This window comes from Erpetoichthys calabaricus, chromosome 3 (genome assembly GCF_900747795.2).
Source record: "Erpetoichthys calabaricus chromosome 3, fErpCal1.3, whole genome shotgun sequence".
Classification (NCBI taxonomy): Eukaryota; Metazoa; Chordata; class Cladistia; order Polypteriformes; family Polypteridae; genus Erpetoichthys; species Erpetoichthys calabaricus.
In genome coordinates this window covers 251,957,087-251,982,159 of record NC_041396.2, presented here as the reverse complement: position 1 = coordinate 251,982,159, position 25,073 = coordinate 251,957,087, and the positions used below count along the sequence as shown (strand labels likewise).

The 25,073-nt window shown below is 41.2% G+C and overlaps 1 protein-coding gene across 3 annotated transcripts in view; it reads left to right on the top strand.

Annotated features, from left to right (window-relative positions):
- spats2 (spermatogenesis associated serine rich 2) overlaps nucleotides 1-13,695 on the top strand; it is a 37,088-nt gene extending 23,393 nt beyond the window's left edge. For all 3 annotated transcript variants that reach the window (XM_028798056.2, XM_028798055.2, XM_028798057.2), the window contains 5 exons: nucleotides 1,577-1,635; nucleotides 6,714-6,823; nucleotides 7,072-7,174; nucleotides 7,305-7,477; nucleotides 11,908-13,695. In XM_028798056.2, coding sequence (XP_028653889.1) covers nucleotides 1,577-1,635; nucleotides 6,714-6,823; nucleotides 7,072-7,174; nucleotides 7,305-7,477; nucleotides 11,908-12,141 — 679 coding nt within the window. In that variant the 3' untranslated portion in view covers nucleotides 12,142-13,695. The remainder of the gene's footprint in view (nucleotides 1-1,576; nucleotides 1,636-6,713; nucleotides 6,824-7,071; nucleotides 7,175-7,304; nucleotides 7,478-11,907) is intronic.
- The last annotated feature ends 11,378 nt before the right edge of the window (nucleotides 13,696-25,073 follow it).

Sequence of the window (25,073 nt, the reverse complement as noted above, 5' to 3'; positions counted from 1 at the left end):
GACTGTAGTATCCCCCTGTAAACATGCCTTGTTGTGATATGCAGAGTGAGATTTTAAACTGCTTTAGAGCTTTTCTTTGTTCAGGCACAAATATCTTTTAAAATGAGGGAGGCAGTGTGAAAATCCTGTGTGAGGTTAATGAGACAACAGGCAGACAAACAAAGATGGGTGCTGTCCTTGTGGCTTTGTCTTGGTCAACAACTTTACAGTCTACCTGGTTAACTAAGCAAATAAGCTTTCAGAGGACTTTGTGCTGAAGCAGCAGCTGGGATGTAACATTTTGTATATTATCATACTGATGATATTGCTGATAATATTTTGAATTAGAAGTGCTTCTGTCATTTACGCTTTAGTGAGGAAGGTTATATATGGTGTGGATTTAAAGTACTCCGTAGTCCTTATACTCCATACTTGTAGCATTGTGAATACATTTTCAGTCAATCTTATCCCTTTTTGTTAAAAAGAGAACTTTTATTTATTAAACCCATGTGAGAAACTTCCCTTTCCTCCCTACAGTGGTTTTATTTCTGTCAGTTATACTGCATTGTAATGTGAAAAGTCAGCACCAGTGCTTTTACAACAAGAGTGTTAAAGTCTGAAGTAGTGTTGGGAACAGAACCTTGCAATTTTTTTAAATATTTTTTTTTTATTAAAGTTTAGTGAAAGTCCACCTTGAAATGGACTGTGCCTCACTTTCTGTCGGACAGAGGATCATTTGGATCAAAATTGTTTATTGCATAGGCCTGAATGCTCCAATTTAAGCCCTTCTTGTGAGAAGTGGTGTCACCAAGTACCCGTTTACCTTGGCACATGTTCACGCAGTACCCTTGCTTTATACAATACTGGATCAATAATTTTCCACCAATATCTGTTCTTTATAACTGTTTTCCAAGTGGTATCTGGTGGAACACCGTTGGCTTATGAGCACACTACTACAGCACTTTTACTGCCCTGCTGGCTTGCTGTCTCATTTTATTCAATTGGAAGAATCCCAAAACGCCTACTGTTACGCGGGTGGGGGTCTGGAGGGTTAGCTCATCTGGTAACAATTCACAATTTTTTTTGGTTCTAGGCAGCATCTTTATCAGCCTTATTCTTGGCAGTTACTTCTTGCATGAATTCATTTTCACATTCTGTGGCTGCAATTTAAAAATTTTTTTTTTTTTGTTAAGCAATTTGGCAGAAGTTAATTATCTTTTATATATAACTTTTTGTGTGAAAGGAGGATAATAATAATATTGGTATACTATATCAACATGTATATGTAATGAGGGTGTGCCATCAGCATGCACTTTTTAATACAATGAAAATGATGTACACCAATGGTCAAATCTCATATAGTTAAATAATTTAATGGCTTGTTTGCCATGATTTCCAAGAAAACTGAGGCTACAGGGTGTGAGGGGTGTTCACTTCTGTTGATTTATTTTTAAACTGTAACCTTTTCAACATCAGTGGATCTGGAAATTATGTTCTTCCTTACCTTGGAAGCATTGAGTCTGTCATTGATGCATCTTTTATAGATTTACATACAAATTGTGCCAAACACTTGATGTTCTTTCTTTTCCCTTTTCAGCCTAATGGACCGGGAAGTAGCCTTGCTTGGTGAAATGGACAAAGTGAAAGCAGAAGCATGTGAGTGACCACATTGTCTGCCTGAGCAGCTGTTGGCGCTACGCAGTGTCTTACCTCTGTGCTTTTTACGTATACCCTGAACAGTGGATGTGGTCCTTAGGTTTTGTAATAGTTGCCCATTTGCTTCCTTATTTAGAGGGGCATTCATCTTATTTAGAGTAAATGGTCAGGGCAGTTTAGACCTGATTCTCATACTCAAGATGTCCTGCTTTTTAGTGAAAAGGTTACAATGAGACTTAAACAAAAAAGGAGTAGAAACTAGGTGGTGGAAAACTTCCTGCCATTTGGCATAGAATCTGTAACTGGTAACCAAATGGATCTTTGCTCTTGTCACCTTGTAAACAGAAGTGTTATATCTTTGTTTTCCTAATTGGGGGAGTTTGTGTGTTTCTTTTAAATCAATACTCTGTTTAGCTTTGAAAAAGACTTTCGGTAATCTAGTGAACTACCAGTGGCGACTGTTCCTGAAATACAGAAACCCTGATACAGTTCTGAATTGTCTGCAACTTGTTTAACCATCTTGGTAAATGAACCTTTAGCCTTAAGAAGGGTCCAAGGTCCTGACGTTGGGAGGAGTCCACGCCATTTAAAGGCCCGTTTCAGGTGACCAGGGATAACTGCTGATTTGTGACATTACATAAGGGGCAGAGTTCATGATGTTGGAATTGCATCTGGTTTGCATATAATTCAAAAATGTACAAAGTCTACAAGTTTCTATAATATTGATATGAGATTTGTCCAGTTTCATTTCTTGTAATGGTGAAACTGTGTTTATCACAAAATGTCATGTGGAGCTCCTCATTATATTATCTTAGGAAATTAAAGGCAGTCCTGCCGAGCTTACTTATAATTTTTTTTTTTTTAAATTTCGGTACAGCACATTTCTTATTGCTTAGCAACAGAGAATGTAGTACACTTTAAATTACAATGCAGTCAGTTTTACTTCATATTTTTCATACATGCAATGTTTGAAACAAAGCCTGGTGTCAGAACAGGAGCTTATTTGTAAGTGTTGTGGATTTGTGTCTGCGGTGTATTAGCACATTTTACATTGTGCTGTAATCCTACAGCCAAAAAATCTGTAATTTATTGGCCAACATCCCAAGAGTTCGAAAACCAGCACTTGCTTAGTGCCCTTTATTTATAGAATTCTATCAAACTTCTATCCTGAATTTGCATTAAGAGGGTTTAATATTGTTATCTGCATCCATCTAGTTTCAGACCTCCATAATCAATTTCAAGGATTTGTAGGGTGCAGTAACGTTTTACAGGAGTGTGAGGAGAAACATAGGAACCATTGGCAAAACCTGAAAGGCACATGCACGCTCATTCACTCCTAGAGCTACAATTAATTGTCCAATTAACCAGCATGCATGTTTTGAAAATGTAGGAAAGTGAAGTAGGTGGAGAAAACACGAACAACATACAGACACCACATGGGCAATGAGCTGGTTAGGATTTCATTCAATTGTGGAGCGTTTTCCCCATGTGTGTGTCTGCAGTCTTTAGATAATGTGGATGTAAGCTTCAAAGTATTTGTAGAAAAGGTAAGCAGTCAAATGACGTACACCCACTGTCCTAGGATTGGTTATCTTGATGGCAAACTGGGTAGGCGCAGAACAGGATAAGCTTGATCACTTTGCTTTGGGTCAGATGGGCTTTTCATTTGTGGGCAATACCACTGATGTTGGTAGATATCCCTCGAGTCTTCATATTAGATTAGAAAAACTTTCTTAATCCCAAGGGGAAATATAGATGCATACAACACCAGAAACATTGATAAAAATACAGGCTCGCAGGACTAATACAGTCCATCAATCAGTTAAATTAATGTATAGTGTGCTGAAATTTCAAAATGAACTAAAGTGTCTGTCATTGAATTGCTTGAGAGCAGCGGACAGAAAAGATCCCCAGAGGCGCTTTTTTTAGCACACTGTGGTGGAACGAGCCTGTGGCTAAAAGTGCTCCAAGATCGCACCTCCTGGAGGGGATTTTTCATGATGGCATCCAATTTCTAGTGTGGATGCTCTTGTAGTAAAGAAGATGGTGGCAAAAGTGGAGGCCATCATGAAAAATCCCCCACCATGAGGTTAGCATTGTGATGGAGCATGCTTTCTTGATCAGTTTGTTCAGGAATTGTGATTCTTTTGAGCTCAAGTTGCTTCCCCAGGAGACCACCGCGTAGAGCAACACACTGGCCACTATGGACCGGTAAAACATTTGCAGCAGCGTGCTGCACACATCGAAAGACACAAGTCTCCTTAGAAAGTACAATCTGCTCTGGCCCTTCTTGGACAACTTAATTTTGTACTTTATAACTTTAATGTATGGTTTCGTGGCTCTGTGTGCGTCTCTGCATACCATATACAACATTCTTGTTATCTTTATTGCTGTTTTTCTTTTTGCCAAGTTAACAGACGTGTTGCACAATCCATTCATATGCTGACTATTCTCTTTTAAAGGAAATGTCATGATATGTAATTAGGCAATTTTAATGGTACTTGCTTAAGAGGAATGTTGTTACAGATGAGTAACAAGTATGTAAAAAAAAAAAAAAAAGCTATACAAATACATATAGTAATATTGTGGAGAATACACCCCAGGATTAAGACTAATGTAGAAACTTAATTACAGAATCGTCTTTGCTGTAGAAAACATGAACACGAGGACCGGTTCAAATGGAGTTTGCACAATCTCCTCATGTCCACATGGCTTTACTCGATGTGCTCCAGTTTCTTCCCCATATCCCAAAGACGTGTATTAGGTGAAATAATTTGGATCTCTGGGAGCGAGTATACTCTGGTTGGTGTTCTGTTTCTGACTTGTACACAGTGCTGTCCGGATGGATTCTAGGACTTGGTGATTTTATATAAAAACATTAATGTTTGTGTTGGAATAAATAAATTATAAAGCCCATCTTATCAACTGGTTAGAACATTAGAACAATTTTGAGAACAGGTTACTCAGCCAACAATGTTGCTGATGGTATTCACCTAATTTATTCAGAATATCGAGTCATATTTCAGCTCATTTAAGAATACAAACAGTGCATATACCTGAACAGAGGTGACAGTTTTATAATGCAGTGTAGGATTCACTTTATTTCAAAAATAACTCTATATCGACTGCCGGATGGATGGATGGACAGACCGACCCATAAAGTTTTCCATTTATTGTCTTGACGTATTTATGCATTGTGTGTGTGTGTGTGTTTCTAGTTTAGGTCTACCTCTAGAGGAAGCAAAAAGCAAGTACATAAGTATATCTGCTTTATTATTATTTTTTTTTTCTTGCAGAATTGTTCAGATTCATTTAAATGGATAACGTTTGACCTCCTGACACATACTTCATCTCAGATTATTTTATTTATTTATTGTCTCATTCCAGTGGTGTGTACCATGTTTGGACTTCATGTTTTGGTTCACAGGTAGACCAATTCTACCATTACCTATAATAGACTGCAGTAAGTTTTGTACCAGAATTCCTTTGTACTTAAAATGCAGAAAGGGTACATCAGTCCTTAGAGGGTCTTCTAAGGTCCTGATGTAGAAACCTTTTCTTGCACAATAATGCTGTCACTACCCTGCTTTCGCTTTATAATAAGCAGCCATTGTGACCAAGTACTGTAGTTAAGGAGCTAGATGTGTGTATTTGTGAGTGACACTGCACAAGTCACCTGCTGTCTGTGTAAATTATAAATAGTTATGCTATGTATCTGTACTTTTAAACTACTTTTGGGATGGTGTGCAGTAATATGCTTGAGCGAAATGTGGTTAATTTAAAGCACTGAATTCTGAACTGGAGCTCACTTTTCTTCTTGCCTTCTGGCAAACTGCTTGAAATGTGTAACTTTTCTTTCGGCTCTATCCTTTTGTAATGCGTTTTTTAGGAGCCCCGTAATCAGGGTGCCTTTGTCATGTTGTTATTATATGCATACTTTCATGAGTATTGGCCGTGAAAGACTTCTTACTAGTAACCAGGAACTTGGATGAGGCTGGCTGTTTGGTTCCATGCCTATTGTGTGTGTGGCAGATGCTGCATTACCCCCATCCCTTTTGCCTACTTATTGATCCTTTCACTATATGTTTTATTTATTTTTGTACCATTTTTGTTCCACATAGGATGGTTAACTTGTGTAATATTCCCTCCTATTCTGTGCATCTCTAGAATTCACTTTACATTTTCTACAGTTGTAATAGAACATTTTTACTCCATTTTGCAAAAAAAAAAAAAAAAAAAGTGTTGTGCAAAAATAATCCAAACAAATAAAGTGAGCATTTAAGAATGCTGTGCAAAATAAAACTTCGATGATATGGGCTGTGCCAACACCACAGCTTAGTAGAGACATCACCAGGCTGGCCCGGATTAAACGCACAGTAACCATGCTGAGAAATGTTACATTTAATTGGAAGAACTTTGGTGGGACTGGGGTGGGGAGACCTGATGGAATTGAACCTTCTGGGCACTAATGGAAAAGCAGCCTAATTCTTTAGAGATGACATAACCCAGTTGGAGACATCCCTGACTCGGGTTCACTTTGCCATAATAATCTGTCCAAATGCATCAGCTTTGTCCATTAAAAAGACATGAGGATGGTGGGAAACAAATCCTACATCCTTTTATTAAATCCTTAAAGGGATTCATTTTTTGGTGTCTGCCTTAAAGTTTGGATGAATAATTTTGCACATCTCCCAAATGGTCAATGTAATTTGACATTGGCAGTTGTGTATCACCCAAACTTCAGCTTTTATCTAGTTTTTGTTTTTCAGTCACTAATTTTATTACATTTCACTTAACACCAGATATCTGCTGATCTGCGTAATCCATAATTCCACAGTTTCACATGACCATGTGCTTTCTATATTTGACTACAATCTGACAGTATTTTTTTTTCCTTATGCATTACCTGTTAACTGTATGAATTTCTAATTAAAATGGTAAAATGAATACACGGCAGTAGATTACATAGTCGTGATATTGTGAAGGGACCGTTAATGAAGACATCCCTGAGTAAGACTAGTTGTCTATCATTGTGTCAAGCTTGAATTTCAGACCTGTTTTATCTCCTTGTTTTCTAGTGGCAATTCTCAATGGCCGCCAAAAGAAGGCTGAGGAGTTGAGGCGACTCACTGATAAAGTTGGTACCATGTCTGAGGAACAGCTGTCGGAGCTGAGGGCTGATATAAAGGTTGGTGAAGGGTTATGGATTTAGAGAGTGCCTCCAGTTTGGCCTCGGGAGTAGCTAATTTCAGAGTTCCCATAGTTCATTATGCTGTTTTTACATTGGTTGATCAGTTTTGTCATTTTATTCCCTTTTGGCTTGTCATGCCTCTATTAAATGTTTTACTCAATTTCTTATCTGGAGTTCTTTGAGTGTCTCTCTTGTGTGTGTTTTAAATTCTTTTTATTTATTTATTTTTTTTACTTTCTTTTTAGCATTTTGTCAGTGAACGCAAATACGATGAAGAGTTGGGTCGAGCTGTCAAGTTTACATCCAAGTTTGAGCCAGTCAAGGAAGCAATTGTGGGGTTTGGACAAGGTGAGCCAAAGATTGATTGAGCAAAGTTACTGGCTGGTTGGCATTGAATTTTTCTTTTTTTTTTTACCCAACCCCGAACCCTGGTTTTGTCGGCTAAACCATATGTCCAACTTTGTGTCTATTTCTGTAGTCTATCACCCAAACACCAGCTATTCCAGTCGTTCCCGCTGCAGTTCGGCCTCTTCCACCTCTCTGACCAGTCCCAGCATACCAGAATGCCATCCACAACCTGCCCCTGCACCCCAAGGCCTGGGATACAGCCCCCGTAGTGCTGGGCCGCGGTCTGAGCATAACCAGAGACAGGTGAGTTAAAAGCATCATCTCGCACACAGGACAAGACAATTCCTGGGTTAACCATCTTAGAAAGTTTTGGAATTGTTTGTTCAAACAGAAGTAACAAGATGACCCCCTTCATTCCTGGTCTGTAGTATTAACACAAGTAAGTTGGTAGAAACCTAAAAGTTGAATTAAATGGCCATTGCCACCAGTGTCACATTTTTATTGACAAAAGTGAAGGAAAAAAGGCTAAACACCAAGTGCCATGTTTGTCCTATCAGTTCTGCTTTGAATGCTTTGTAAGGGTTTGAGATCATAGTAAATTATTAAAATTTGAAAGCTGAAAAAAGCAGATAAGATGTGAATAAGGTTGGCACTGCATTTTACAATTCCTTAATTTTGCACAGAGCTATTTCTACTGGGTGACCTCTAAGGACTCTTATTTCACCAGTACAAGAGTGGGATGTTGTCTTTATTGGAAATTGCCTCTAGTTTACTAATATAAATGTTGCTTTATTTGGCAGGAAATGGACTTAACATTTTTCTTCTTGGTATAAATAGAAAGTGGCACCCTTATTTTATAGTTCCTTGGGTTTTTATATGTTTATGATTGCCACTTTGCAAAAGGACCTCTTTTTATAGTCTGTCGTCAAGCAAGTTCTAGTCTTGTATTTCACCACCCGAGCTGCTTATGTTCGGTTTTGCTTTCACTTTGTATATTCTACAGGAGACCATTGGGAGATTTTGTGTGCACTTGATCTGGGCTGCGTTTGTTGGTAACATTTTAACACAAATAACATTGTAAACTCCAACTTAAGACTGAGAGTTTCTCAAAACCGACCATACATAGATTATGCAGGATTTAACATGCTTTATGTTCTCACCGACCTAATCGTTAATCACTAAGTGCTTCTTAAAGGAGAAATTTGGTATTTTTTCAAGTTGAAGTTACTTCTTCATAAACATGTTAACTATGCATTTGCCACTCGAAGTTGTGTTCTAAAGCTAAGTGCGTTCTATAAATTAAAAGAAAAAGAACATATCTTGCCTGCTCTGGTGCTTATACAAGGGAGATCATGGGGCTCAGAGGAAAATCTGTCTGTTTTTGAAGCTAAGACCGCTATGTATTGATCCGTGCCTTCTGTGTTTCTGATGCATGTTTGTGGCAACAAAGGGGATTTGGATTTCTCATTTTATTGCATATTCCTGGTACTATAATTTTTTTTTTTTTTTCTTGTGGTAAAGTATATGGGGGTTTTTTTTATTCACCTGTGCAAATTCTCATGTAAATACGGAAGTAAATCAAAGCAAAAATCAACCATGTGGCAGATGCCCCATAGATTGCCATATAAAGTGCCAGTGTAGCCAAGAGTTTTTTAAAGATGGAAAACTATTAATTTTAGAACACAATTTTGCTTGGTACATGCATATATAACATGTTTGTGGAGAAATAACTTTTGACCTAAAAAATACCAGACTTTTAAACTGGCTACCTCTTGTGCTGTCTGTAGGCCCAGGCAGTGGGCGCCACACTGAATGCATTAAACTCGCATTATGACAGCTCTTATAACACATTTGTACTTGAGATGATATCATTTTCATGGTGAGATGCATTAAAGCATTCGTAGTATTACATTTTATAGATATATTATTGAATGAATTTAATATAATTACGAGTATAAATTATTTAAAGTATAAAGGTGATGATATTTCTGTGTTCTTTAAAAGTTTTTGAGGATTTAGTGTTCTAAGATTGCAGCTAGTTTTACCTTCCCAGAAACATTTTCTGTGTTGCAATTGATTATTTTATTTATTTATTTTTGATTGATTAATCCCAGAGGGGAAATTGACTTGTGAAGGAGGGGGAAGAAAAAAATGGAATGACAAACTGGAGGTGATTCATTTGGACAGAGCTACTAGGTCTTAATTGTAGCTGTAATAAGAAGAATATCCATTGAATTCTGTATCTTTGTCTCTGAATGCCCAACACTTACATTCCACCCACTTAATTTAAATAATGTGTAACTGAAACCCATTCATACATTCAGCCTCTCGTACTCTCGTTACGCCTGCCGTAAAGGTTCTCTGCATTGAACATAGTGGTGATTTCAAAATTACTAAGGACTGTTTGTGGATATTATAGCCACATGCCCTGGAGTATCAGCGGTGTCTTCATCTAAGCCAATTTGACAGGTATGTTGAAAGACAAGTCCTTCTGTGGAGGGACAGGCACTTCGTGTTAGTCAGTTTGGCTTTTGTGCATGCCTGGTGACACCTGTAACTAACCCTTAGGCAGTGTCTGAAGAACAATACAACACAGCACATCCGTAAACGCGCAGTGTGGTGGAACGCAAGGCATAGGCACAGCTTCTGTATGTGGAAAATGGGCTTACTCCGTCTTTAGAAGTACTAATGTGGGTTTTTTACATTGTATTATACTCCAGTTATTCCATGTAATGCATAATATGAGAAATTAAGAATTATGTACTCGCCAAAAGAGTTTGGGAATGTCTAATCTATAATTGAATTTACTTCATTTAATTGGGGGGGTATAAGAATTAGGCTTATACGCAATGAATTTACAAATTGCCGCCAGGCTGTCTAGGTGGTATTTTTTTTTTTCTCCTTGTATCATACCACTTTTGGTTTTCTCGTTGTTTAATGCAAGCAGCATCCTCTCCCACAACAACACTATGCTGACCTCCTCCAAACTTCTTTTGTATTTGTCTTGGAAACCGTACATGTCAGACTTTGTGTATATACTTATGCTTTGTCATACTTGGTTCTTAGCATTATAATGACTAAGTTTACCTTGTAACTTTTTGACAAGTTTATTTCATTCCACCGAAAGACTAATAATGAAAACCTATCATCATATTACTGTTAATAGATTGCTTTGTTTTTCAATTGACTTTGTGTCCCCATAGGTGGGAAGTTAACAAAGTAGTACTTTATACCCGTTCATTATAAGTGGATGCTTAAGAGGGATTCTCAGAAATGTGCAAAAAAGCAGCTGATATAGTGTATATAGAAAAGAACCCCCTCTATAAAATATTCACATTTTGTTGGTTTACAGCCTGAAATGGAGACACACACAAAACAAAATCTCCAGCTGTATTTACTCAATGCAACTTATAATAGCCAAGTGAAAGATAAAATAGCAACAGTTCAGAAAAATATAAAACAACCAGAATGACTGATTATGGTTAAAGGATCGCCCCCCGCATGTCAATACTTTGTGGAACCACCTTTTGCTTTGATTAGAGCCTCGAGTCTGTTGGGATCCTTCTCTACCAACGTTGCCCATCTAGACCGAGTAATCTTTGCCCACTCATGTTTACAGAGCTCTTCACGCTTCAAAGTTGCCGTAGGCCTCTTGGTAGCCTCTCTGACCAGTTTTCTCTTGACTCTTCCATCCAATTTTGGGGGGCTGGCCTGATTCGGGAAGGGTCCTAGTAGTACCAAACACATTCCCCCTCTTGATTATGGACTTCACTGTGCTTCTGGAGATTGATAAAGCCTTTGGAATTTTTTTTTGTATCCATCTCCTGACTTGTGCCTATCCACAACTTTATCCCTGAGATCTTTTGGGACTGCCTTGCCATCCATAGTTGATTGTTTGCGTTCAGTTGCACTACTAAGCACTGGAATTCTCTAAGAATAGTCAAACAAATCGGGTGGAAGTCAGTTAGCTTGGTGTGCAATGGAGAATGTGATTACTTAACGCTGGATTGAGTTTAACAGTATTTTTAGGAGAGGGGAAATCCTTTAAATCTTTCTGAACTGTTGCTATTCTATATTTAACTTATCACATTTCAATAAATACAGTGGGAATAAATACATTTTTTTCTTTTGTCTTCATTTTGAGCTGCAAAGCAACAACATTTGAACACGTTCCATACACACTGTACATGCATCATAGGGTTACTTGTTCAATCGCCAAGATTCGTCGTAATTTTGGGAAATGCAGCCCTGGTGGTTTTACTGCTCTGTTTATACAGAGAGACCGACAGAAGTGGTAAATTACTAAAAAACGTATTGGGTTTTAACCTGAGGAACAGCTGGGTAGTTTGCCAGAATCTTCCAGGATGTGTTGCTTCAAAATGTCGCTTGATCAGGCCTTTGTGAGAGGCACTACTAACGTGATGCTTTTTTCTAGGATTTGTTTTCAGTTTAAAGCCCAATTGGATGAAGCTGAACTACTGCTACAATTTTTTTTATTTGAAATAGGCTGCTATTTTTTTCCTGTTACTTGCCTTCATATTTTAAAGGTTTATAAACCTCTTGAAGACTGTAGACGTGATGTAAATTATCATACATGAGGATTTGTCCTTGTGCTTCTCTGTGCACCCCACATGAGTCCTGCCATAATGAGTGAAGAGGGGTGAGTGCTAAATGTTTTAATGGTTGTAACCTTTTGCATCTAACAGACCGTACTTCCTTCTGGCTTTCTTCAGGGCTACCAAGGCAACAGGAGACCAGGTCAAGGCTACCAGCCCCGTGGTCCACGGCCTAGTGGCTCCCATTACCAGGGCCGTCCCGATTACCACAACCGGACTAGCAACCGCTTCCCTAGTCAAGCCCACAACAGTCCTACCAACAGAACTGCAGTGTCTTCATCCAAACCAGATCAGCCCAATGGGCTCCCACCACGTCCTGTCCAAACAAACTGTTCCGTCTCTGACCCCTGAGATCCTGCTGCTCGATCTGTCAGCTGCCCCTTCTCTCCCAGTCCCCCACCCCCCTTCATCCCATCCCCTCAACCTGTATTGTTACTGGTGCTGTGTAGAGAAAAGTGAAACCTAGAAATGAAGAAAACCGCACCAGCTGGGCTGTCCTGGGTTGGCCTGGTTGGCCCAAACTCCTCCAGATTAGTTTGCATGAAGAGTTTTGGATTTCTGAAGACTGGTCTATTTTAATTTGATTTTTTTGCTCTCTAATCTGTACTGGGAGAAATCTGCTCTGAGAGGATGATGGCTGCGCCAGCACTTCCTTCACTTATCTCCATGAGGTGCCACACTACAATGACAAAGTGAATGTACAGATGTCTACCAGGCAGAAAGCACTTGACAAAACCCCTTAGCACCGGATTTTAGGATCCTGCTTAAAATGAGAAGTAATTTTAGCCAAATTTTGATTTCGGAAGCTCGACCTTCAAACTTGCCAGTGGAACAAGTGCTTGTGATAGCGTCCCTGATGCTGAGAGCCCATTGTCTTCTGTAAAAGAACAGCCAGCCTCCTGATGCCCCTCCAGCCTCTCTACTGCTGCATTAGCTAGAGGGCATGGCCTTTGTGAACGAATTGGGTGGACGCCTCTTCTTTCTCTGTGCCTTGTCTATTACAGATATCGAGCACCAGTTGTTGGCGTAACTCTGGTAGACTGACCCTGAAATTGGTGAACCTCTACCCTCCAGTTTGTGGCCTGCCCATGTGGAGATGGGAACCAAACTGGTTTTTGTGCTCTCCTTTCAAATGTAAACTTTTTTGTTTGTTTTATTCTTCAATTTCCTTGATTTAATTTTCAGCTTATTAAATGCTTTATTGGAAGCTGACACTTCATGACAGAATATTTCTGAAATGTTTCCAGAGGCTGCAAAAAACGAATCTCTACTGGACCCTTTGGCCTTGCTTGGTGAGATTTAGTGGAACTTTCCAGCCGGTGGTCAGCTGGGTTTTTTTTTTTTTGTGTTTTTTTTTTGGTACATGGCGGGTCACGTCTTAAAGGGCTGTTGCAGGTGCCATTCCCATTCATCACCAACTGCTTGCTTATGCTTATTTTTTATTTTTTCTCCATGTTTACATTCTGTGCTCCCATGTGAAACTTCCACCTTATTTTGAGAATTTCAATATGGGCCTGTCTCTGTAAATGTTGGCTCAGTGAGGCAGAGCTCAAGTGTCCAGGGTCCTCTGCAGTTTCTTTAGCACTACTTAGCCTTCACCCTGTAACTGGACAGAAGATACTACACTGCATGCCATTTTGGAGGAAGCTGAACTGTCTCAAAACCAGGTCCAGCGTTCACTTTCAAAGTGCCTTTAGTCTTTTTGTCTGTCTGTTTTATTTTATTTTTTGTCTCCTTGGCCCTTATGTCCTTAATCATGGACCAAAGACCCCTGTTTCCCCCTTCAGACCTTTAGTGTTGCAATGAGTTTTCCAGAAAACTGGGCCGGTGCCAGATTAATTGGGTCAGTCAGTCAGTCCTCCTCCTATGTGATTTGTTTATTAATAAAATGAAAGTAGCAGATAACTTTTGCTATGTGGTCTTTATTGTGGGGCGAGGAGGGTGTAAAGAGATTTGATTTGCAGGTGTTGGTGGTGGCTGAACGTGCGTAACCTACAGTCGCATTTCAGAAGGAAATGAAGTAGAAAAGCACCCAGAAATCGGGTTCAGGTTCCCCAACCCCAGTGGATGTTGAGGTTACCCGTCACTGTTTGTTTAATTTGTAGGAATTAGCTCTTATAAATGAGGTTAAGTAGTCGCAGTAAAGGAAGAACTTCCACCCTGTAAGCCACTAGGGGGTGTACTGTCGCCCTAACGCAGGATACAGGTTCAGCTCAACACCCGTGTTTGGTGCACAAACTGTAAATAATCATTAACGCCACAATACACAGTCCATTCTCTTCCTCGTCGCCAGTCCACTCCTGACTCTGGCCCCTTTTTTTATAAGGCACCCGGAAGGACACCAGGTGCCTGCCACACCTCTGGGACAAATAAAGTCCTGCAAAAGTCCATATGCCCCCTGGTGGTGGCCACGGGTTCCAACAGGGTTGAGCTACCATGCTCCTAACCCGTGGCCACCACTGGAAACCAAGGGGACTGCCCTCTATCGGCCCGGGGGAGAAATTGTCCCACAAATACACTCTCTCTCTCTCTCTCTCTCCCTGGTTCTTCCACACTCTGGGCATCCTGGTCAGGTAAGGATCCCGACCACCAGCCACAACCCAAATGAAAAGGCTTCACTGATTGGCTCAAATCAACCGTCCCAACCCCTTGAACGTCTTCTTCAGGTCAACACTCTTAAAGCCGATGTCTCATTATGCCATTTCTAGCCAGATTTGTTGACCTTGTTGCCAGGCCATATAACTTTAAATGACTGCTAATCGATGGAGATGTCCCATTTAGCCATCATGTGCCAACCTTCCAGTGCAGTTGTGTGTGCCCCTTTTTCTGATGGGCAGTAATGTGCTGCCTGACAGAGCCGGCACTGTATGAAGAGTTGACAGCTACACTGAGTTCATCCTTTGTATTGTGTTGTGGTGTGTCATCTGACAGACGAGCTTCTTTGGTTTGTGAGGTCCTGATCGCCCACGTTCCTTAGTCCTCGTCGCTGCATTTTACTTTCAGATGAGCATTTGGTGGTTGTCTGCTGTCATGCACACAGAGCCGCCCCTACCACGACTAAAGACAGAATCAAACTCTTGTCTCGGACTACTTGGAGCGATGCATCCGCTCGATTCGGCTGTTGCTACACAAACAGTGTACGGAGTATACACCAGGTGGCAGTGTGAGAAATCATTACGCTGAGAAAACAACATCCAGGTTCACTGCGTTGTGAGTTGAGGGAAGAAAGGTACGAATAATAAAAGATTCTTTGCATCCTGATGCTATTGCAAAGGTGCAAGAAAAAAATTAAAAGATGGTAACCGTGACACAGAAGATGTTATGTGAGACCTTTAAATGTGGCACACCATGATGATGGGGGATAATCGCCTGTGCGAGAAATGGATGAAGAGCACCATGAATACATCCGCATGTCAGCATTTACGTTTGATGATTTGCTTCAGCGCATTGAGCCATTCATCAAACATCGAAGCACGCAGATCGATCCTATCGGAGCTGTAAGCCTGCCGTCACATGTTGATAGGCAACGTCAGCATCGTGGTTTACTAACAAAACTTGAACGTGCACACAGCACTCCTATTTCATAACGCGTCACGTTCATGTCTGACTATGTGATTCAAGGACGCGTCAAAAAAAATGCTGGGAATGTGTTGCCGCCATGATGCGTGTGTGTAAACCGGCCCCAAGTGGATGGGCACGTCGCATTACGTGACGGGCTTCACGGGAGCAAACACTGACTGCCTGTGTAAATAACTGAAAACCGCTGCAAAATTTGTGTGGTGTGACATGTCCTTACGTGGGCGGTTTATCGGGTCATTATTGTCATGAGGACCGTGAAATTCTTAATTGCACGCGCTAATCAACATGTCACCACTCTCCAGCAGCATAATTAGTGCGCAGAACATCCTTACTGTGAAACATCTGCCTTGTGTGGTTGAACTCCATCTCAGCCGTTAATGTAAGTGTCTTTCATTCTTTCAGGATGTCCACCTGCCTTTTTGATTAGAGGACTTTCAGGCGCTGAAGCCCACCTTGACAGCACTGATCTGACATAGGGGGTACTCTCTCTGTCTCTCCGTTGGTTAATTAACATACCCGGTCACAGCTTTATGGAATCCTTCTGCCTTTTCCTTATGGCGGTCTGAGATTTCTCAAAAATGCCTGGGATGTGTAAAGTCAGTAGCATATTACACGACTTGGGGGGTGATGTCAAACTTGACAATTGTGGTTGCTGATCAGACCATCCAATTAGAAATCTCGGGGGGGGGGATACAAATGTGATGGCTTTCCAGCACTATTTCACCTTTTTGAAATATCTCAGCCGTGTCCCCTTCTTTTACAGTTCGTAGTGTGCTGCCTGACGGGGCCACTGCTGTGTGACTGCTGCCCAGCTACCATGAGTTCATCCTTCTTTATTGCATTTGTAAAAGATGAGGCTGCAGCTACACTCGCCTCTCTTCTGCTCCAAACATCCATCTTCCTTGGAGCTGCATTATACGTATTATGCTTTTGGCTGGGTGCCTATTGGTTGTCAGCTCCCGCACTTGAGCGCACACACACACGGAGCCCACCACTACGACTGAAGATAAAACCAAACCTGCCTGATTTAAGACCGCGCCTCATTAGATGACTTTTGCCGAGCTGTCCAGTCCCACACTTCATTTACATCATCTTTTGAGAGTCGCGGCCCACTCGCCTGAAGGCAGTCCCATAGTCTGACATACCCAGCGACTCAGTCCAGCAAGTCCATGACTTGGTGCCACAAAATCCAACAGGCTTGGTTTCATTTTAACTTTAGTCATTGGGAGAGGCGCCGTGTGTGGGAGTGCAAGCAACCAATGTATGCTCGTCCACAAATACAATTCATAAAATGTAGCGACGATGAATAAGGAATGTGGGTGTGTTGGACCTCACAAACACAGGAGAAGCTTGGCTGATGTCTCGTTCTATATACCAAAACAGAATGGGGGAAAAACATAAAGAGGGGCAGAGTTTGTGGCTAAACTCACCGTACGTTTAAACCCTTTGGATGGGCCGTACTGCTAATTGGCCGTCGGGCAGAAAAACGGACAAGCTTGAGGTACTTTGGAAATGGGAAACTGTGCAGAGAAGTCCTCACCCCGTTGGGTAATTTGGCCTACCCAGCGATTTCTTGTATAAATCGACATCCCATCTGACGTCGTGTAACGGGACATCAGCTTTATACAGAGCACGTTGCAGACTGGGGGTCCGGCTGCTAGTGCCACGACTGTCTTGGACGTACCAAGATTATATAAATGAGGTCCTGCAACTGAAAAATAAAAAAATATAAAGTCCTGGCATGTGACCACCTTAAGTTGATTATGTGGCCCAGTGCAGCGCTTCCAAAGTTCAGTCCTAGGAGACCCCTGGGACTTGAGTCAGTTTTACAAATCGGTGTGTTATTCCCACATTTAACTGTTTATTGAGCTGCCCATTTTTTTATTCTTTTATTTAAAGACAATCCTAAATATTTGCATTATTTGCCATATATTTAAATAGGTAAGCTTCTTTTGCTTTATTTTTAACATTGCTCTTTCCATAAAGTGTTTCCAAATTTTGACAACACTGAATACCAAACCGGGGCCATTTGACTGGACTGCCATTGTCACTTGTCTGCTTATTGATGTTTCTGAAGACGGACAAGACCACTGAATATGGCAGCCGCTCTCCTTTAGAATTTAGGGTTGTCAGCATTTGGATACAATTAAGGAAGTAAATGCTTAAGAAAAAGGGCGAATTAAAACAAAAATGGCAAAGAAAACGTGAGCTTTAAAAGGTCTGTTGACAACCCGGTCTTAAAACCACTGCACTCTAAACAGTGAGATCAGGCAGAAAGAAAGAATGAGGCACAGATTAAGAAACGCTGCGGCCATGATGGGGGTCCACTGGCCTAAGGTGACGGACTGGCTGCACATCCAAGGATGGGTCACATTTCATACGCCATACTGGAGTTAAGTGGCTCACGATGTGAGCACAGGCCGTTTGCTTTAATCACAAATGTCTTCCAGCGAATTCAAGGACAATTAATGAAGGGCTTCTTAACTTTAGGAAAGCACAAAGTGTGCAAATTCAGTTGCGATTTAAACCCACTGCTGTTTTAACTCTTGAGTTTATACTGGACATAGTTGTTCTCAATCTAAATATGAATTTAAATTACTGTATAAACATCTTGACACTTGTGAAGGTAGGTCTTTGAAGAAAAAGCAACTTTTATTTTACATCACACCTAATGAACATCCCGAGCCTGTTACCACCATTTCCATACACAGTGGATTCAGAAAGTATCCAGACCCCTTCACTTTCTGCACATCTTGGGTTGTAGATTTAATTTTAAATGGATAAATTTCCTATCGATCTACACTCAATATGACAAAGTGAAAACATGTTGGCAGAAAGGTTTGCAAACTTATTCAAAATCAAAAACTGCAATCTCTCATTCGTGTAAGTATTCAACCCCTTCATTTAGCACTTTGTAGAATCCCCTTTGGCAGCAATCACAGCTTCAAGTCTGCCTGGATAAGCCTCTACAAGCTTAGCATGCCTGGATTTGGATGGTTAATCCCAGGGGTCCGCAATCCCAGTCCTGGAGGGCCGCAGCGGCTGCTGGTTTTTGTTCTAACCCGGTTGCTTAATTAGAAAGCAATTCTTGCCAATAATTTAATTTCATGGCTTGTTTGTGCTTTAACGCTGCTATGTCAGGTCATTCTCAGATCCTGGATGTTCTTCCCCTTTCTAAGGATATCATCCAAAATGGAGGACTAATTCTCAGTCCTTCACTTTTTTCTCTTCACTTTCCTTCCAAGTATTTAACTAAACCCAACAGTGCATGATAAATACTCACAGGTGTAAATGGTAACAAGCTATATGGAGAAATGCTGGTCTCCTTTGTCATTTGCATGGTATTGCTAATAAGGAGCAATTAAAAATCAAGAACACAGCTGTTTAAGACTAAAATAAGCAATCAGCATTCAAAATCGTAACAAGTGAGACAAATAAAATGACGCAGAAGTGTTACTTGAGCACTAACTGGTTTGGAGCAAAAACCTGCAGCCACTGCGGCCCTCCAGGACCGTGATTGAGGACCCCTGGTTTATCCCATTATTCCTGGCAGATCCTCTCAAGCTCCGTTAGACTGGAGGGAAAGCGTCCATAAACTGCCACCTTCAGGCCTCTCCACAGATGTCCAATGGCAGGGGTGGGCAGCGTCAGTCCTGGAGGGTCACAGTGGCTGCAGATTTTTGTTCCAACTCAGTTTCTTTATGAGAAGTCAATTATTTGCTAATGAAGCTCTTATTGCTCAAGTGACATTTTTCTGCTTCACTTTAGTGGTCTCACTTGTTAAGGTTCCCCACTCTTGATTCCTTATTTTAGACTTAAACAGCTGCATTCACTGTTTTAATGGCTCCTTATTATCAACAAGATGCAAATGACACAAAGGAGCCAGCAGTTCTCCATCTAACTTGGTTCCATTTACTTCTGTGTGGATTCATCACACACACACACACACACTGAAGAGGAATGAGATGATCCATTTCAGGCTTCAGGTCTTTTGGATGATATCCTTGGGCAGGAACATTGCAAACTAACATGCCATAAGATCAAATACGGTCTGAGTTTTTACCCCCATGCTGTCAGACTCCTTAACACCAGGCTGCCCCCTGGGATCTTCCACACGGCCTCAACCACCTCTAGAAACAGAACTTTTATACATGCGAGCCACCGTCCTGCAAAGACGAGCGTGCAGGTAGAAAAGAACTGAAGATCTCCTACTGACCTTTAAGTATTTTGACACTCTTGATGTCCTTCTGCTGTGAAACATTCTGACCTGTCATTGTTTACACGTCTTAAACAACTATAGTATTATCATACACTGATAATTTCTGTATTATCTATTATTTATTATATTACATATCTTACACATCAATATTGCTGCTATTTCTTTGTCCTGTCTTTGCACAATATCTTGTCTTGTTTGTGTTTTATTTTTAAATTTAAATTCTATTTTTAATTATTTGCACGTCGTGTTGTTACACTGTGGACCCTGAGCTTCGCAATTTCATCTATCAGTATACTTGTATATGGCTGAGATGACAATATACTTCACTTTGACTTTGAGATTGGCAAGGATTGGTTTCTAATCAAGTAATCAGCTTGGAACAAAAACCTGCAGCCACTGAAGCCCTCCAGGACCGACACTGCCCACCCCTGTTCTATGCGGTTTGGCTGGGCCACTCGGGAGACTTGTCCCAGATCCACCCCAGTGCGGTCTTGGCTGGAAGCTTTGGGTTGTCATCGTGCAGAATGGTGAACTGTCACCCCAGTAGTCTGAGGTTTCATGCACACTGCAGCAGGTTATCTTCATGGACCTGTCTGTAGTTGGACACAGTTACCCTTCCCTCCATTCTCAGGACTCTGTTTGTCCCTGCCACTGAGATGCAACCCCATAGCATAATGCTGCCACCACACTGCACTTCACTGTAAGGGTGCTATGAGGAAGGTGATAAGCAGTGCCTCGTCTTCTCTACATTTAGTACAAGGTTAGTCAAAATTCTGTTAACACTAATGGATTATTTTTATCTCGACCACACCTTTACAGGTCAATGGATACGTCGTGGTGGACCATTGCCATGGCCTCCACACGCCTCTGATTTGACACCCTGTGATCTCTGGTTATTGGGTATGGTGAAGGAGGGTGTGTATAGCAGGAAAGTTCATGATATCAATGACCTGAAGGACAGAATATGGACTGTGGTATCATCTATTCCCCACAAAATGTGTGCCCGGGCTTTAGATGGTACTGTTGCTTGTTGGTTTTTGTGTGTTGAACATGTTGCAACATTCCTGTAAATCATCTTGCACATATGAAGTATGTTTTGTGAATAAATTGTTTCCACCATTCAAATGTTAGCATAATTTTGACTCACCCTATACTTGGGAGTTCTACCCAAACAGTTCAATTTTTGTGTCGTCCGACTAGATAGTATTTTTCATTAGGCTCACTGAGTCTTTTAAAGGCCACATCAAATGGGTTTCATGCTACAGTGGCCTCTGCCTAGCCATTCTACCATAAACACCTGCTTGATGGTGTGCTGCTGAGATGGTTTTGTCATCTCAGCAGAGGGCTTCTAAATCTCAGTTTGGGTGACCACTAGGTTCCTGGTCCGCTATCCCCCTCCCTGAATACGGCCCTTCTCGGAAAGGATGGCCAACTCCTGGTGATTCCAGATTTATTTAAATTTCACAATTGAGACCACTGTGCTCCTGGGAATACTCAAAGGTTTAGAAATGGACTTGTACCCTTGCCTTTATCTATGCCTCACCACCATTTAATCACAGTGGCCTACATAAAGTGCCATGTCCATTTCTGCCCTGACATACATGAAGTATGCGCTCTTATACACAAAGGTGTGTGCCTTTCTAAAGCGTCCAATCAGTTTAGTTTGCCACAGAGGAACTCCAATCAAGTTCAAGCCAAGTCAGGGGGGATTAAAGCAAGCAGGATGCACCTGAGCACAGTTTGGAGCGCCACAGCAAAGGGCCTGGGTACTTATAGGAATGAGAATTTTAGTTTCTGACTTTAAATAAATTTGCAATCCTTTATGAATAACATGTTTTCACTTTATCATTATGGGATGCTGAGTCCAGTGGGGAAGGGTTCTAAAGACCCAACACTTTCCAGCAAGACACACGGCTGACAGCCTTGTCGAGAAGCTAACTGCGGCCATGCAGACATGGAGACTGATAAGACAGTTGTGTGTGTTTCTGATAATTGGTGGTATGTAGTGACTGAACAGACAAACTCTCAGGCAATGATGCACTTGATGTTTCAAAGCTATGCTGAGAGGCTACCTGAGCACACCGAGAGCATCAGTGCCATTAAAGAGACACTTGTACATGTGAGAAAATAAAGCGTCTGGAGAGCTACCCATGAGCCTCTACTATTCTGCCTCAGCGTTGAGTGTGCATGTGTGGCAAACCATACGCTCAGAAGCCTTTGAGAAGCAGCAGTGCAGCGTACACCCAGACTGGTTAAGGAGGAAAGGCCAGCCATCCTGATATTGGGTACCTGCAGTTCATGTCTGCTGAAATACGCAGGAGCTGGGCACTTCAGAGTGCATCTATGACTGACTCCTGCCCCATATACACCCACTTCCTAAACAGAAAACATTAAAGATGAAGTCTGTGACATGATTTCACTTAACACTAAAACAACTTCATAATAAACAAAACAATTCCAGAGAATTTTATCCTTATGCTCTAGAGAGGAGAGGAATGAAGGTCAGTAGGAACAAGACAGAATACATGTGTGTGAATGAGAGGGAGGTCAGTGGAATGGTGAGGATGGAGGGAGTAGAGCAGGCGAAGGTGGATGAGTTTAAATACTTGGGATCAACAGTACAGAGTAATGGGGATTGTGGAAGAGGGGTGAGAGAGTGCAGGCAGGGTGGAATGGGTGGAGAAGAGTGACAGGAATAATCTGTGACAGACAGATATCAGCAGGAGTGAAAGGTCTACAGGACGGTAGTGAGACCAGCTATGTTACATGGGTTGGAGACGGTGGCACTGACCAGAAAGCAGGAGACAGAGCTGGAGGTAGCAGAGTTAAAGATGCTAAGATTTGCACTGTGTGTGACAAGGATGGATAGGAATAGAAACGAGGACATTAGAGGATCAGCTCAAGTTGGACGGTTGGGAGACAAAGTCAGAGAGGCGAGATTGCGTTGATTTGGACATGTGCAGAGGAGAGATGCCGAGTGTATTGGGAAAAGAATGATAAGGATAGAGCTGCTAGGTAAGAGGAAAAGAGGAAGCCCTAAGAGAAGGTTCATGGATGTGGTGAGAGAGGACATGCAGGTGATGGACGTAACAGAACAAGTGGCAGAGGACAGAAAGATATGGAGGAAGATGATCCACTGTGGCAACCCCTAACGGGAGCAGCCGAACGAAGACTATCTTCTGTTTTTGTGCAGGGTGTCTCATTTAAATAATTTTACGTTTTTCATTGTTCAAAGGGGTTTAACCATTAGGTATGAAATGTGATCAGAACCTGCATTACTTTTTTTTTTTAAATTTCACTCTTTTTCCTGTAACTCTCTTTTTACCGGCCTGCTTGGCCCCCATTCTAAAACTGCTCAGTCACGGCATACATGTGTCCATTTTGCATCCAAAGTTGAGTGCGCTTTAATGCAAGTGTCAGAAAAAACATACAACTTGATATGCTTACCTTCCTCATTTGCTACTTTTTAATTGCACTGATGCTCTTTTAATACTACAGTTTAAACATCACAAAAATAGACAAGCCATTGTTAGATTATATTATTTATTGCATATATTTATGGAAATAATGAGTAAAAGTGTGATTATAAAGGCTGGTAAACAGAAAAGAGGACACCATCACAATTATCAAGAGATGCACGGAATTGAAAATACGACTTCTTAACGAGAAGTGAATTAGCTGCAGTACAAGTCAATTTCTTATTATAGTTTATTAACTGCACAGTTTTCAAACAGTGTGTTGTCTGATGTCTCAATCGTTCCAAACGCATCTGTTACACAAAACTATTTTCTGCATTTTCTCTTCCACTCACCTTGGAATCAGTGGGTTGTTGTTTTGCTCTGCATGTTTTTGAGTGTAAAATGTTTCAGGAGATTAGCTGCCTCAAACAAGGAAAGCAGGGTTCACATCGCAAGTGATCCCACTGTGGAGTTTGCGTGTTCTCCCAGTGTCTGTATGGGGATTCATCCAACCGTCCAAAGACATGCAGGTTAGGGGAACTGCCATTACTAAATTGGCCTGCAAGTTTCACCCTACGATGGACTGGCACCTTGTCCAGGGATTGTTCCTGTTTTGTGCCCCCTTCTTCCTGGGATAGGCTCTCACCTCCCAAAGAACTTGCTCATGATAAGTGGGTTTGGAAGATTTCTTACATTATTATTATTATTTTTAAACTTACCTTTCTGATTGAAGTGCTCAAAAATTAGTAGTAAGAGTAGTTACTTGAATCATTTGCATTGTGGGCAACACAGTTAAGTCTTACAAGCTTGTACAGAGCAGTGACCGAGTTTGTTCATTGGATGATGAAAATTACTTTGTTGCCCATCCATGGAGCATTAGTTCTGGAAATATTTTGTAAAGACTGCATATGTTGGGCTAACATGGCGTTGAAAAAAAGTACAACTGCTGCTTCTACAGTGGATTTAGAAAACATTCAAACCCCTTCACTCTTTCACACTTTGTTAGGTTTTAGATTTGTGTTACAATCATTTAAATTCACATGAAATATGACTTGGGTGCATCCCATTCTTCTGATCATCATCAAGATGTTCCTACACCATTCAATTGCCTGGACATTAATAGGCAAGGCACAGAACTCTCTATAGGAAGCCCACAGTTCATGTTTATCAGAACAAAAAACAACCCATGAGGTCAAAGGAATTACATGCAGTGCTTAGAGACAGAATTGTGTTGAGGCACACATCTTGTTGAAGGAAATTTTTGTAGCCTTTCCATTGAAGGTTCCCAAGAGCACAGTTTCCTTCATAATTCTTAAATGGAAGAAGTCTGGAACAACCACAACTCTTCCTAGAACTGGCCACTCAGCCAAATCCTGCCAACATTGTGGAAGAAAAGCCTTGATAAGAGAGGTGTCCAAGAACCAGATGGTCATTTGGGCCAAGCTCCACAGAATCTGTGCCATCACTGCAACACTCCACCCATGTGGGCTTTATGACAGAGTGGCAAGATCGAAGCCTCTCCTCAGTAAAAGACAATCGGAAGTCCACAAAAAGGTGCCTAAAGGACACTCAGACTGTGAGAAACAAGATACTCTGGTCTGATGAAACCAAGATTTGTATCATGTCTGGAGGAAATCCTGCACTACTCATAACATGTGCAATGCCATTCCAAGAGTGAAGCATGGTGGTGACAGTATCTTGATGTGGAGTTGTTTTTCAGTGGCAGGGACTGGGAGACTAGACAATGTTGAGGAAAAGCTGAACAGAGGAAGGTTCAGATATCCTCAATGAAAACCTACTCCAGAGCTTTCAGACTGGGCCGGAGCTTTCATCTTCCAAAAAGACAATGACCCTAAGCACAAAGCAAGGACAAAACACAGGAATGGTCTAAGGACATCTCTGGGAATATCATCGAGTGGCCCAGCCAGAGCCCGGACTTGAACCCAATTGAATATCTCTAAACAGACCTGAAAATTACTGTCCGCTGTCTGTTTCCATCCAACCTGACAAATCCTACACAAGATGAC